Raw genomic sequence first — 15,774 nt, 5'->3', positions numbered from 1 at the left:
CGAGAGCACTGTACTTTCGCGTAGTTCGTTTCTAGTGAGTAAGCGACACTTTAACAGCTATGCACTTATGCGTTAATGCACGCTGCGTGGAAATCCACCGGTACTCCGCGCTGAAATCAGGCCGGTCCTGGAGTTAACTGCGATACTTTTTTTTTTTTTTTTGCAAGACTTTAAAAAAAAGAAAAAATATCCAAAATGGAGATACACGAAGGGGCTGCAGCTGCAGCAGCACCAGCATCAAGGGACTGTGTACTTGATTATTCTCGCTTGAGCTTGAACTCGTTCAGTGCTGACGGCGTGAGCGAGGAGAGGAAGAGGGAGGCCAGGCAGCTGTACCTGAACTACAACCGGCTGTCCTCGCTGCCCTCGTCCCTCAGCCTGTTCTGCAGCCTGGAGTTCCTGGACATCAGCAACAACGGGCTGTCGGTGCTCTGCGACGAGATCACGGGGCTCTGCAAGCTCAAGACACTTTTAGCCAAGAACAACCGCCTGGACGAGTTTTCCCTGCCCAAGGAGTTTGGATCCATGCAGCTGGAGGTGTTGAACTTTGGTGGGAACAGGTTTGAGGAAATCCCACTTCAGTGTACCAAACTGCTGCGTCTGCAGTCACTTTCACTGGGCGGAAACAGACTGAAAAGTATTCCTGCAGAGATAGATAATTTAACCAGGTAGGTATCTGCTTTAACACAGTCAAAAAAACAAAAAAAAAACAAAGCACTAACTCTTTGCTGGGAGCAACTTGGTTGTTATTCAATTCATTTGCTTATTTAACCCATTACATTGTTACAGCATGGGATAATAACCACAATCATATGCTGTAACAATGACTACCTCATACTGCTGCCCCTTTCACTTTTAAATTGTATATATGTTAATAAGAGCCATTTGTCTATTACTGTTTGTAACTAATCTGGGTTCAGTGAGGGACAAAAAAAAAATCCCTGGAAACAGACTGAAAAGTATTCCTGCAGAGATAGATAATTTAACCAGGTAGGTATCTGCTTTAACACAGTCAAAAAAAAAAGAAAAAAAGAAACAAAGCACTAACTCTTTTGCTGGGAGCAACTTGGTTGTTATTCAATTAAATTGCTTATTTAACCCATTACATTGTTACAGCATGTGATAATAACCACAATCATATGCTGTAACAATGCACCTTTCAATGACCATGACTACCTCATACTGCTGCCCCTTTCACTTTTAAATTGTATATTAATAAGAGCCATTTGTCTATTACTGTTTGTAACTAATCTGGGTTCAGTGAGAGACAAAAAAAAAAAAAAATCCCTGTCAGGCATGTTCATACTTGACTAATAAAGCTTTAAAGTATTCTATTCTATTACATAACTATATGATGGCAGATAGGGCATGAACAAAGGCTTGTATTACATTAGAACCACGTGTTCATACCGTGTTTATTGTGTCCAGGCTGGTTGTAGTCTTGTAATCTGTAATTCGGAATTAAACGGGTTTGTAGGAGCCATTTGTGTTGGTTTTGAAGGATTTATGTTTGGATATGTTTTGTTTTGTTTTGCCTCCTACCACTTGGGGGAGTGGTGCCACTCAAAGCACTAACTCTTTGCTGGGAGCTAGTTGGTTGTTATTCAATTAATTTGCTTATTTAACCTATTACATAACTAGATGATGGGCAGAGAGGGCATGCCATGGTGACCTGTTATACGTTGGCCCGTAGCACCGATTTATACGTGCTAAACGAAAAATATGTTTACTTTTTTATAGTCTTAACAGCTAATACATTTTTATGGCAGTAATTTAATTCATATGCTTACATACTGGTGAGAAAAATTAAGCGAATCCGGTGGAATTAAACGGGTTTGTTCGTTTATGTAAGAGCCATTTGTGTTGGGTTTGAATGATTTCTGTTTTGATATGTTTTGTTTTGCCTCCTACCACTTGGGGGAGTGGTGGCACTCTCCATTTTTGTGATGGTCAAAGGTTAATATAATTAATTAAGGTGATGAATGAACTCAGGTGTTGCTGAGTAGGAAGCAAACAGTTTGACCGTGTGGTATTGTTGTAAATGAAAAGGAGAGATTTGTATGTTTTTTGGAGTAAAGAATTGAAACGCAGAACTGGACAGCGTGGACACATTTCGTTAAATTGGAAACAAAGTTTGAGTAGAATAAAGTTACTCAATGGAAACAGTTTTTGGACATTGGCATTTATTGCACGCGTCACTACAAGTAAAACCGGTAACCGGTGGTGACTTTTTTTGGTATGCAAAAGGGACACTACAATTAAGTCAAAAAACTGTTTGCTTCCTACTCAGCAACACCTGAGTTCATTCATCACCTTAATTAATTATATAAACCTTTGACCATCACAAAAATGGAGAGTGCCACCACTCCCCCAAGTGGTAGGAGGCAAAACAAAACATATCCAAACATAAATCATTCAAACCCAACACAAATGGCTCTTAAGCCTGATTTATGGTTCTGCGTCAAACCAACGCAGAGCACACGTCGTCACCATGACGCCGTCGTGAACCCTTCGGACTTCTCCATCACTCCATTTCTCCGCGGTGCAGTACCCCCCGTGACCGCTAATTCGTGATCTTTTCCTGAATGGTTTGTCCGACTTTTTCCGGTCACAGTGAATCAAAGAGATAAGGACAACTATTGTGCAAAAAACCAAAACAAAAAAAATCACACATACTAGGGATGCAAATTATCGATTATTTCATTAATTGACAGTTGATAACCTTATCGATCGATCATCGATTAGTTGATAAGCGGCGTTTTTCCCCCATCTGAGATACAAACATAATTTTTTTTGCTTATATAAAATACAAAGGACATTTTAATGTATTCCTTAATCAAATATTTATTTGATACAAAAGGAATATAATATAAAGTGCACTTCAAGGCTATTAGTAGTAGCAGCAGCCATAATAGTGTCATTTTGTGTCAAGCTAATTTTAAGTTCTAGTTACGTTTTAAGTTAGAGTTTCTGCAGTGTTCAAAATAAAATTATGAGACCTGCTGTATTGGAGCACATTTTCTTTTAGTTAAAACTGTAGCGGGGACAGATGTTTAGAGAAACCTATGTATGTACCGGGTGAAGGCTGATTTATGGTTCCGCGTTACAACGACGCAGAGCCTACGCCGTAGGCTACGGCGGCGGCTCTGCGTCGATTTAAGGCGGAACCATAATTCAGGCTTTAGGGGAGCATATCGGAGAACAACTAGAAGAATATAGAGTGGATTAAAAATAAAAGTTAAGCACTGAGCTACATGTGTCTCCCGTCTGGGCCATTGCAGACTCATTGCCTGAGCATGATATTACTAAAACCAAACATATCCGCCATCTCTTTCTTCTAACTTTATGTGCGCGCCGCGGCGGCAGCGTGTTGTGTCGCATTAAATGTGGTCCGGGCGTAATACCTGCTTTGAGCTGGTGAAATTAAACGAAAAAAATAAATAAATAAATAAATAGATTAATTGTAATCGTTAATTTTAATCGGGTAATTTCATAACGGCAATTAATCGAAAATCGATTAATTATTAACATCCCTAACACATACACGAAGAAAAGAGCGCTGAAAGTTCACCACTGCTTCAAACCGGAAATGCGTTGCTACCAAGCGAACCAATCACAGCCCTCTCCGTCTGCGTGGGGTCTGCGTCGCCTCGACGCGTAGTTACAATTTTCAGGAGGTGCACGTCAGTGACGGCGTCAGTGACAGCGTGTGGTCTGCGTCGACGCATACCACACGCCGTAGGCACGGCGTCGTTTTGACGCAGAACCATAACTCAAGCTTTACAGTTTAGTCACGACTATATCAAATGCTGACACATTGCTAGGCTAAAATCCTGGCCAGTGTTACCCATTCACCTGGCAAAAAAACTTCTTTGTTAAATTATTTTTCAGAGGAAATACCATTGAGCAGAACCAAGATCCAACATAGACATACTTTTCTTTTTGTGAAGCCCTTCTGTTGTACGTCCCAATGGAAACTCCAAATCTTGATGTTCCCGCCACCAAACCTAACTGTTGGGATGCTATATTGGTATTTGTACCATATGTGGTGGTGAATATTCTTTCAGAACAGTTACATTTTTGTGTCATCAGAGTACAAAACATCAACATCAACACAGCAGCATGTTGTTGTTGTTGTTGGTGTTTTTTTTTTTTGTTTGGAGACTATTATCAATGACTTGTGTGTGTGGAGCAGAGGTGTTGGCCAATGTCCTCAAGTGTTTAGCTTTTAGCCATGGTTTCGATCTTTACCTCATTTACCCCTTTTCCACCAAACCGGTTCCAGGGCTGGTTCTTGGCCAGTGCTGAGTTTGGAACCGGACTTTCTGTTTCCACTGACAGAAATGGCTCCGGGCCAGAAAAACCAGCTCCTAGATAGCACCAACTCTTTGGCAGCAGAGGCGGAGTTATTAAGACCAACGGCAATTGCGAGACGGCGGCCTTTTCAAATAGGCAACGAATGAATCTGGATGCAGCGAAGCAACAGTCGTCTGAGGAGGAGACAACCTGTCTTTTAGAGATGTGTCCACGGAGGAGCTACGTGGACCAAGTCTGTATTAGAGCAAATACATTGTTGTTGCTTCAATTTTCATGCCAATGCAGACGCAGCGACGTTACTGACGTTACTGACGGATCTCAGCTGGTTTGCAAGTTGAATGAGTTATGAACCAGCACTGGCCTAGAACCACCACTTGGCCGGTTTGGTGGAAAAAGGGGTAACTGAGGATTCTGAGTTGTGTCATTGGAGCCATCTTGGCTGGGCCAACTTCTCAAAGAGAAGCCCTTGGTTAGGGTTAATTCCCTTTCCCCCTCCCTCAATTTAAAGGTGGCTTGTCTAAAGCTTGAGTTATGGTTCTGCGTCAAAACAACGCTGTGCCTACGGCGTGTGGTACGCGTCGACGCAGACCACACGCCGTCACTGACGTCGTCACTGACGTCGTCACTGACGTCGTCACTGACGTCGTCACTGACGTCGTCACTGACGTCGTCACTGACGTCGTCACTGACGTCGTCACTGACGTGCACCTCCGAAAATTGTAACTACGCATCGAGGCGACGCAGACCACACGCAGACCGAGAGGGCTGTGATTGGTTCACTTGGAAGCAACGCATTTCCAGTTTCCGGCTTGAAGCAGTCGTGAACTTTCAGCGCTCTTTTCTTCGTGTATGTATGATTTTTTTTGTTTTGGTTTTTTGCACAATAGTTGTCCTTATCTCTTTGATTCACTGTGATGGGAAAAAGTCGTATAAACCATTCGGGAAAAGATCGCAAATTAGCGGTCACGGGGGGTACTGCACTGCGGCGAAATGGAGTGACGGAGAAGTCGGAAGGGTTCACGACGGCGTCACGGTGACGGCGTGTGCTCTGCGTTGGTTTGACGCAAAACCATAATTCAGGCTTAACTCTGGATTGATTAAAAGCGTAAACACTTGACTTTATATCCAGGTGGTATGGATGTTACTAAAAACAACATAAGCAACTTTATAAAGCTTTTAAAGGACCGTTATATGAAAAAGGACAAGTATACCCAGTTGAGAGTAGAGATGGATCAACAGGCTGCAAACTCTTAAGTTGGCTTTTCAGAACAATATTAATTTAATGTTCATTACATAACCAACACAAAAATAAAAACTTCTGCTGAGCAATCACTCATGATCATATTTCCTCAGAGATCCTGTTTTTGCAAGGCATGCTTAACATCAGCTGATGCTTCGCTTCAACAGGAAACAAAATGCAAAATGTGTGTGTGACTATAATCACATACGGTAGGCTCTAAACCTCAACTCAAAACTAATTTTCATACACATGAAAATTACTGACTCCTATAGCCTTTGTTGATGTGATTAGACATTAGACGATTGATTAGACGATTGATTGTGATTTTTCCACCAGTGCTGTGAATATAAAATGCTTGTGTGACTTCAGATCCAATCATATTTTATGGGAAACCAGTCAGCTCTGGGCTGTTTGCAGGTTTTTTCTTGCCACTGTATTACAACATAACACGCATTAGGCAATATTGATTTTAACTGAGGAGTCGGTGTGGATGGATATCTTTATCGCTTTTAGATATCAATTTGAAGCATGTTAAAGTGACGTCATCATGTCTTTGTAGTTGTCACGTTCTTCTTCACATCAACTTCCTCTGTTGTGCATTTTGAGGTTTGTTTGTGTCAGAGTCAGCGTTTATGAAACACAAGTTGCTGTGTCCCATCTGGCCTGAATAACAAATAAAAAAACAGGCTGTAAAAACATTCCCATCAGATGTAATCTGCTGTTTCACAAGTCAACATTTGACCCACTTTTTCGAAACTGTAAAGATAACGTTTTTATAGCCACACTGAGGCACTCCGTTGCATTTTTTTAATAGTGTATTTACACACAAAGATTTGGCAATGTTAACTGTGTCATGAAGAGACACAGATTTCTTGTCATGTTAACCTTGAGTCAGCGTATTGTGTAAACATGGTGACGAATGTTATGTGCTCTGGCGTGATTTTGGAGTTGTACAATCCTTTTGTAGACATGGAAAAACTGTGTCATAAAATCTGGGAAAAACAAAACTAATTAAACACAAAAACAAAGCAGATGAAGATGAAAACACCAGCGCAGAGCTATAATTACGTGTCACAGAGTTTTGTGATGGAAGAATTTGGAAAATAAAAGAGACTCACGATGGAAATTAAACAAGCAGCACAACTTTCAAAACAGAGTTTGGCAGCAGTTTTTAAAACATTTTGCAGGTTGGTTGTATTTTCTGAGAGTTTGAACCATCTACATGTGCCAGAGATAAAAGTCTTTACTGTCTTATCATGTGTTGCGTTTAACAGTAGCAAGTGTCAGTAACCCAGTTTCAGGCCAAAGATCGAACCTCAGACACGTACATACATTAAGTGTGGCTCTTGAACAATGCACAGGTCCAGTATACGATAACAAGAGCCGATAACTGCTCAATTTTTAACTTCTGTGTGGCAACATTTACCCCTAACGATCATCGAAAAAGCTCAAATGGACTGAGTTTGGACTCTTGTCTGGCTGCTTTCAAAAAGATTGAAAATGGTGAGCTTTATTTACATTAACCCCGTTAAACCCTGGAGCCCCCGGGACGGGGGCGCAAATCCCATAAAAGAACATAAGCCTAAAAATGTTCGCTTTTTTTGGATGAATATTACACAACAACATTTGAACTCACTGCTCCCGGCTTACTTATTTTCTGCATTTTTGGTAAATTCCTCCCCCATCTCTTTAACTATTAACACAACAGTAAACCTCCTGTTCTCCATAATATAGATGCATACAGCCCCGCCTTGTAGCCTGGCCTGAGTTTAACTTTGAAACCTTAAATGAAAAGCACTGATGGACACATCCATCCATTTTCTATACCCGTCTTATCCTTTGCAGGGTCCCGGCGGTCTGCGTGAGCCAATCCCAGCTCACTACTTAAGCCATTCAGCATTAATAATCTCAGTGTTTCCCTTTTCCCGGTGAAGCATACGTTTTTAATCTGGGGTCTCAGGCAAATCTCCCCTCGCTGGTGCACCGGTAGCGATACCAGAGATGCCCGGTCCATCGGACATGAATAGCTGCTGATGCTGACGGTGGGAAAGTCACAGGATAGACAATAATAGTGTTAAAAAAAAGAGAGGGGGGCGAATACAGATGATTTCCATTTATTTTGCTCATGTTGGCAGTCTGTCTTGGTACTCACTGACAAGAAAGAGAAGTTCTATGATGCAGTTCAAAGTCGAATACTGAAAATGTTGATGATACCCCAGGGATGGATGAAATGTTTTTTCTTTTTCTTTTTAACAACATCTGAGAGGGGACATAAGTGCCTCAAGTGGAAGGAAAAGCACCATTCATATTAGTTTGTCGGACCGGATGGATTTTAATATACAGACTAAGACAACACACTTGTGTTTTAAACACATTACCAGCAGGCCTTTAACTTCGTAACTCTGTATTTGAAGCCTCGTCCACAGGGGTTCTGAAAGGGTTTTTCCCTTTTTTTTTATGTAGGCTACTCGAATGTAAAAATAAAAATGTCCACAAACATCAGGGCAAACAGACTCCTCAGTTCCAGGCAGCTATGGGAACACGGTGTCGCTGCCGGCGGCTGAATCCAGCTGGGATTAAGTGGCCGAGGCCTTCATTGGTTGTTTTAAGACCTCTGTTCCTCAACATTGTAGACGAGCAACGGTACAAACCTGTTTTTTATTGAAGTGTAACCTGCTGGCTGGGAGATTGCACCACAGTGTAAGTTTTAACCGCAGAACTCGCTGTGAACAGTGTGACGTCTCGACTGTGGGTTTTCTGGCAGCTTGTAAACAACGAGGCCAGAGTGTGTTAAATTCCTCACCCAAGAAGTGTATTTGCTTGTAGATGATGGTAGCGATAGATAAATAAATATATACATGTGGACCGTAGGCCAAAAGGCTTTGTGTGTGCACGTTTTAATGTGAGTTTCTACGTTGTGTAAGTTACCAGGACTTCCTTGTTCAACGGCAGCAGAAGTGGTTTGTGTAGCAATGCAACCTATTTTTTCTCGTGTTACGAAACCTCCTAGTTCCTGAAAAGGGTCTGACCGTTTTTACACGACTAAATGAGTGCTTTTTCTAAAACATGCTTTTTTTTCTTTGTCAGACTGAAACTTTCATGCGTTTTATCCTCACTTTGAGTGCAGGAGAAAGTTTTTGTGCATCTCTGTTGAGCTTTCCCTGAAAAGAGTTTGCTTTGCTTCGTTCTGAAACCCCGAGCGTTCGTTTCCCCCTTTTTCAGCCTCACATTGAGGGGTCCATTTCTGTTGCCTGATTTGTGCCAGACCCTGACTGTCTCGCTGCCCACCACAGGCGAGGGGCGGGGGGGGGGTTTGCTCAGCGCTCGGGCCACCAAGGACAGTATAATGGCTCGCTGTCTTGCAGTCGCTGTGTCATCAGTTCCAGCAGGCAGATGGCCCAACGGCTTGCTTTTGCTGACCGCTCATCCAGCGCACTCTCCCAGTCCGCCGCTTTGAAACCCAGTCACCCTCTTGTATTATCTAAACTTCCATTAACCTACTGGGCTTTTTGCATCTTAATAACACAAACTAGTAAAAGTGGAAAAAGTAGTCATCAGACCAGCTCATACAAGGACTGTTTATTCTGTTTTTATTTTAACACGCTAACTGCACTCATTAAGTAACCAACATTCATGCATCTACAATAAGTATAGAAAGTATGTTTGCCTCCTGTCTATTTTTTTTATTTATTTTTTTTTAAATGGATGTTGTAATCAAAGCTGAGCAGACTAGTTTGACATCTTTATCACCAATCAGTGCATCTCTAGTGACACCCAGTGGCCGTTTTTTAAATAGTTTTTTAGTGAAAATTGTTGGTTTACCTAACTTAATTCAATCTCCTAACCAAGGGCCACAACTGATTTTACTGCAGAATTTAAAATTATGATAATAAAAAAAGACAAACCACCGGTTGATGAACACACATGTATTCTGAAACCCAGAATTGGGAAGAAGTGGAGAGGTTTGATCATTTTAGTAGGCCCAATAAAACAACCACGGCATCCCTGACGAGCTTATATGAACCGTTATTGTGTTATGGTGTTGTGGGAAGACTGCTGAGGCTCCAGGACAACTCAAACTAATCTTACTTGATTCACCCTCAAATTTGCCTCGTGCCGTATAAGCTTTGTGGTTCTTGACGGCTTAATCTTAGACATCTCTAAATGAGGCGAAGGGAGCTTTAATGGAAAAATGACTAGTCTCTGAATAACTGAATGTTTTATATCTCATGTATGAAAAGAGTCTAAATTAAAGCTTCATTCATGCAACCATTAGAGCAAACCAGAAGAAATGGTATAACAGAATAGAAGGGGGTGGGAGGAATTAGTTATTATTAGATGATGTGATATTACTAGAGTGCGATTTGTGAAAAAACCAGAGGGGGGGGTAATTTTGAGAAATATTTTTATTCCGAAAAATTACCACACAACAGCGGGCCAACAGTATAGGCTATATACTTTAAATGTAAACCTTACATTTAAGCTACATAACGTAAATATTTTCTCCTAATATTCTTTTTAAATGTGCCAAATAAAAATAAATAAACACAATTAATATTTTTTTAATTCTTTCTTGATATCAGTTTAACAGAAAACATGGGAGCTTTCCTCAGCCGGGGAGATGCTGCTGTCCTCCATCCCATCAGCAATGTCAGATCTTGTTTCATCTTCTGTCGCATTTTTTCTCTGGATTTTTTGGTTGTGATCCTGTAAAATATGAGGATATGCTGCTCTGGATTCTTTTCATTTTTTCATTCATTTGACTGACTGTATATTTTATTTTGGCGGGCCAGAAGTCGGACTTTTGGAATGCAAGAAAATCTGGTTGGTTTTCAAAATAAAACTGCTTTCTGTGGGCGCGACTCACTCCCGGTATCAAAGTCTCAGCACAAGCAGAATGAACACGGACTCTGTGAATTTTGGTTTGTTATTACTTCTTAATAATTACGATGTAATGGTGAAAATACTTTGGGTGGGGGGGATACATTTTGTCCCCACCGAGGATAAAAAGAATAATAAAAAATCCCCACCATCCCCACCGGCAAATCGCACCCTGGATATTACAATAAAACCTGATTAATTTTTGTTGTTGTCTGTTAGTTTGGAGATGCTGTATCTGGGTGGAAACCTCATCGCAGCCATTCCTCCTGAAGTGGCGAACCTGCCCTACCTCAGCTACCTGGTTTTATGTGACAACCGCATCCAGAGTGTGCCGCCGCAACTCACCAGGTAATACCGGCGCTCCGGAGAGCAGAGAGTTCTGTCTCGATAAGGTCCGTCAGAGCTTTTTATAGGTGAAATAATCCGTCTTCCTGCATTGCTTCAGGCTCCACTCGCTGCGGTCTCTGAGCCTCCACAACAACCTGCTCACTTATCTCCCGCGGGAGATCCTCAGCCTGGTGCACCTGCAGGAGCTGAGTCTGAGGGGAAACCCGCTGGTGGTGCGCTTCGTCAAGGAGATGATGTACGACCCGCCCTCGCTGCTGGAGCTGGCAGGACGCACCATTAAGAGCCGAAACATCCCCTACTCCCCCTCGGACCTGCCCCTCAACCTGGTGCGCTACCTGGACCTGGCCAGCAAGTGTCCCAACCCCAAATGTGCCGGTGAGACTTGTTCCCTTCGTGTTTGGGGAGGATGGTACGAAAGTAGTGTTGTTTCTGTCAGCATGTTTTAATTTTAGCTTTAGTCTAGTCTTTGGGTCAAGCTATCATTTTAGTTTTTATTTGTTTTAGTCACGTTCATTCTCCTTTTAGGCGTGTCAAGTTTCAGTCGACTAAAAAAGTCTGATCATTTTAGTCTTATTTTAGTCACAATTGTCCAGAATTGTCAAAGATTGTATTTAGCCAAACCCATTTTACAATTCAAACAAGGTTATCTTATTATTATATTATTGTTACCTTATAGACTCAAGAATACATTCATTCCAGATACATAAGACTCTTAATTTGATTTTACAACAACCGCCTTTCTCCCCATCTTTTCCTTTTTCGACTACACATTGGGTTTTCTTTTCCACGTCTATGTAGGAAAGTGTATCCAAAGATGGTTCTTCTTCTTCCCCCCCCCCCAGAGCAGATCCCCACGTGGCCGGCCATCGGCCCCTTTCTCTATGGAACTTTGTTTTTAATTGACGTGAACCTAGAGCTCTGCGTTAACGGCATCAGCCTCTAACTCTGCAGCTGCATCTTCTGGATCTGATTCCCAGCGGGCCGACTGGGATTGAGGACGTGACGTCACCCAGCAGAACTAAAGCAGAGGAAATTAATTAAACATGGAGATTAAGGATCTTTGTTAGAGTATTTCGTCTTGTTTTGATCAACGAAAATTAAAACCCATTTTAGCAGAGTTTTTATTTTGTAATCTACATTTTAGTCTCGTTTTTATTCGTCATATTTAATTATCGTTATCGTCACATGATCAGCATTTTTGTTGCGACTCGTCTCGTTTTCGCAGCTGATAAAGGTTCAATCAATCAGTCTTTATTTATATAGCGCTTTTCATTTATATATAAAAAAACAGTCACTCCCAGCAGGGAGGCTCCCCATGAGGAAACACTGGAGATAAAAGCTACAAGAAAGCAGGATAAGATAGGCTATGAAGTTAAAATACACACTAAAAGAGTATAAAAGTATAACATAAAATCCTAAGAGTAGGTCTTAAAAGCAAGACATTAAAAACTGAAAGAATAACAAAATAGAATGTATAAAATAGACCATAAATAACGACTAAAATGTTTTAAATATAACATTGAGATAAAACAATGAGATAATAAAACAGGATAAACTAAACTAAAAATTAATATAAAACAGAGTAGTAAGATCAAGTAAAGATAGGGGTGAGCATAAAAAATGATAAAGAGTTAAATGAGTCAGTTAACGCTTGATTAAAGAGATGGGTCTTGAGCCTCTTTTTAAAAACATCAACGTTCTCTGCAGCCCTGAGGTTCTCCGGTTCTGGGACGACGATATTTAGTTGTCATTTTCGTTGACGAAAGCAACTTTACACTGCATCAGATCTGCATCTGCCGTCATCCCTAACACGACCTTTGCTTTCCCTCTCCGCAGGCGTTTACTTCGATTCCTGCGTGCGCCACATCAAATTTGTGGACTTCTGCGGGAAGTACCGGCTGCCCCTCATGCACTACCTGTGCTCCCCCGAGTGCACGTCGCCCTGCAGCTCCAACCCCCAGAGCGACGCCGAGTCCGAGGACGAGAACAGCGTGCCGGCCGACCGGCTGCAGCGGGTGCTTCTGGGGTAGACGGGGCCCCGAGGAGCCCAGGGACGCTCTCCCCAGCTCACATCCACACACTCGACACAATTAAACCTCCCTCGCTTCCACCACAGAACTCAAAACAACCCTCCGTGCTCTTGTTTTGTGGATTGTCTTTCCTTTCAAACCTGAAATGGTCATTCTCACACACATCTAGATGATTGAGGGAGGGATTATTCATCTCCGGGAAGTTGCAACAGTCCCATCGCTCAACTTCTCGTCCTCATGAAGCTGCTTGTCTGATGGTTGAGCACTGGAGGGCAGTAAAAGCCTCATTTTGATTGAAGAGTGAGGGAGCAGCAGGGTTCCTTCTGTCCTCAGGCCGCTAGATTTCATCTGCATCGTAATGTAGAAGCGTTTTCCTTCGCTATAACACATTATTCTTCATTTTTAAGGTTTGGATATAACGGTGTGTTTCTGCAGCTGCGGCAGACGTGTTCTCTAACCAAACGAGCAGCAGTAGCTGAATCTGAGATGGCCTTAATCACAATTAACGACGAGGTAGAAATCTTTTAACGTTTCAGTCGGGACTGTGGTGATTAAAACGAGCCGCTTTCAGAGGAAATCACACGCATTTCCCTGTTGGCTGAGGTGTTTTACGTGAGCTCAGAATGGGGCTTGTGAATGTGCTCGCAGGGGCTCACTCACAGGAAGTGGATGTGGGGTGGACCACATTGTGTCAGCACAGGAACAATAGCTATTGAACATGACCCAGTTGCAGCCCTGGTGCATATATTCTGGGCTGTCGGGCTTTTGTCTGGGCGTAAACACTTGGACTTACGCGATAAAGCTCATGATCTGAGAGATTCTTTTTTACAACAAGTCTTTTTACAACAAAAACGCCCATCATTTCAAACCGGGAGCAGTGTTTTTAGTTCCTGCTTACATCTCTGCTGAAACTTTCAGCTCCGTGTGGAAAACTGAGGGATGTTAAAGCGACTGGGACCATTTTATTAAGGATGAAGAATTATTATTTTTTTGTTCCTGAATTCTGCCGAAGGTCCTCTTTGTTACAACAGCACCTCCATCAAAACAACTGCTATTCGTCGTGCTAACAATGACTTCTAACACACTAAAACAAGAATGTTTGAGTATGAAGAAATGTGATGTATATAAACACACCCTGAAATGTGACAGATTTAACACGAAGAATTAATGATCAAGTCCTTTTTGATGGATTTATATCGGATCATCCAAGTAACCGTAGTTATGAGAGACGGTGGACCTTTATAAGACAATAAATGAATTTTATACTGATCTTTTTATTAAATGAAATTACACAAACGCTACTCAAAAGTCTGATGATACATTTCAGCGAATGAAAGTTAACTGTACAGTATGAAATTATAATAAAAAGTTAATTGAATAAGTTGCCATTGCTTTTGGTTTCTGTTTCAGTCAGAATGAATGAGCTAAATACTGTCATTGAACGGTTGGCAAAGGTGTCTACCAGCATTTTTAGTGACACTGGAGCTGCTAAAAACCAAACTCTCATGTCAAAAGTGAAAAAGCGTTCTCAGGCTGCGGATGAAACGACAAACGGGACTTACTTGGAGTCCATTTGATGTTGAGAAGAACCTACCAGAGTCAGCTGAAGACGGCTTTTCCTGTGTGCGGCCACAAAACTTACTGTGTCAAGTTTGCAGAAAGTCCTGTGAGCCGACTCGGTGAAAGAGGAACTTCACTGTGTGCCACTGTGAGCAAAGCTGTGAGGAGGAACGAGGAGGCAGAATCTGAAACAGCTGAAACCTGGAGGCTGATTGTCGTTGGGGGTTTGACCGTAGTCGTCAAAGTTGACTGTCCTAATCAATGAAGAACGTCTCGACAGCATAAGGCTGATGGCCCACACGGACAGGCCTTATAAATCCAGCCGATCCCAATAAATGGATCATATCTGATAAAATAATATCTTAAGTTATATGATACTTGTTGTAAGAGCATGTTAATTACCATCCAATAGACTTGTAATCAGGACCGACTAAACCGAGACCAGAGAGTGTCAAGACCAAGACCAGTTCAGCTCAAGAACCTAGTTATTTCATCATCTTGTGTGAGTTGTAGAACATCAGCTCCATCCTGGTTCAGCTAGTTTCCATATGAGCTTGTATTCAACTGCAGCACAATAACAGAGAGAAGTGGATGATGATGTTGAACTCACTATAAATGTTTTCATCCATCAGCTGAGATCAGATATGTGTGGCGACTGCACTACCGCTATTTCTACACTATTGGAGGATTGACTCCAGTGCTTTTAAGGATTGACACGACTACTAACTAGTCCCAAAGTCCTCTAGCAGAATAACCAGCCTCCAACAACCCCCTCCACCTCAGAAAAGTCATGAATAGTAAATGTTACTGATTTAAATGGTACTTAATTTGTAGATGAAATGTGAATTTTAAATGTTAAAGATACACAAAATTATCGACTTGAACAGATTACATCGTATATCAACATCACTGAAATGGCATAGACCTGATGCTTAATCAATCACAACGATATGCAAATATTATTCAAAGGCCAATGATGCCATATATTTATTCAAACAAGGCCATTATTAACAAAACTGTAATTAAATACAGACACACATGCAGATGCACCAAAACTTTAAATCCAATGCAAAATACAAATAGTTTACAAAACTGTACATTAACAAGAGGAAGACCTGGTGATCCCCAGATTCTGTCACCTTGGTTTGCAATGGCATCTCAATTATCGAGTCCGAGACAAGACCAAGACCACAAAAAAGTGTTCTCGAGACCAAGACCAGTCTCGAGAACTACAAGTCTACCATCCAAGGTGTTTAACTGCTTGTCCGGAAGTTTTAAAAAGATTTGCCTGGATGCATATATAAAAGTCCACACAACTATTGAGACTTTAAAGGTATTTTATTTTTGTGTTTGTTTGCATGAGTCCTTTAGTTAACTTTTATAAGAAGTAAAGTGATT

At 41.5% G+C, this 15,774-nt stretch overlaps 1 protein-coding gene across 1 annotated transcript; it reads left to right on the top strand.

The window, feature by feature from the left end:
- Positions 1-14,194, top strand: LOC133445865 (leucine-rich repeat-containing protein 58-like). The gene is made up of 4 exons (XM_061723365.1): positions 1-668; positions 10,658-10,786; positions 10,884-11,161; positions 12,623-14,194. The coding sequence occupies exons 1-4, from the start codon at positions 196-198 to the stop codon at positions 12,814-12,816; spliced, it is 1,074 nt and encodes a 357-aa protein (XP_061579349.1). The 5' UTR covers positions 1-195; the 3' UTR covers positions 12,817-14,194.
- The last annotated feature ends 1,580 nt before the right edge of the window (positions 14,195-15,774 follow it).

Source organism: Cololabis saira, chromosome 6, assembly GCF_033807715.1.
Source record: "Cololabis saira isolate AMF1-May2022 chromosome 6, fColSai1.1, whole genome shotgun sequence".
NCBI lineage: Eukaryota > Metazoa > Chordata > Actinopteri > Beloniformes > Belonidae > Cololabis > Cololabis saira.
The sequence above is the reverse complement of the archived record's forward strand: the minus strand, read 5'-3'. Positions and strand labels throughout refer to the sequence as shown.

Bases quoted from the DNA above. Each gene is read 5' to 3' on its own strand.
- LOC133445865 (XM_061723365.1), top strand. From the start codon at position 196: ATGGAGATACACGAAGGGGCTGCAGCTGCAGCAGCACCAGCATCAAGG. The intron at 669-10,657 runs GTAGGTATCTGC...GTTGTCTGTTAG, and splicing joins GAGATAGATAATTTAACCAG to TTTGGAGATGCTGTATCTGG. The intron at 11,162-12,622 runs GTGAGACTTGTT...CCCTCTCCGCAG, and splicing joins TCCCAACCCCAAATGTGCCG to GCGTTTACTTCGATTCCTGC.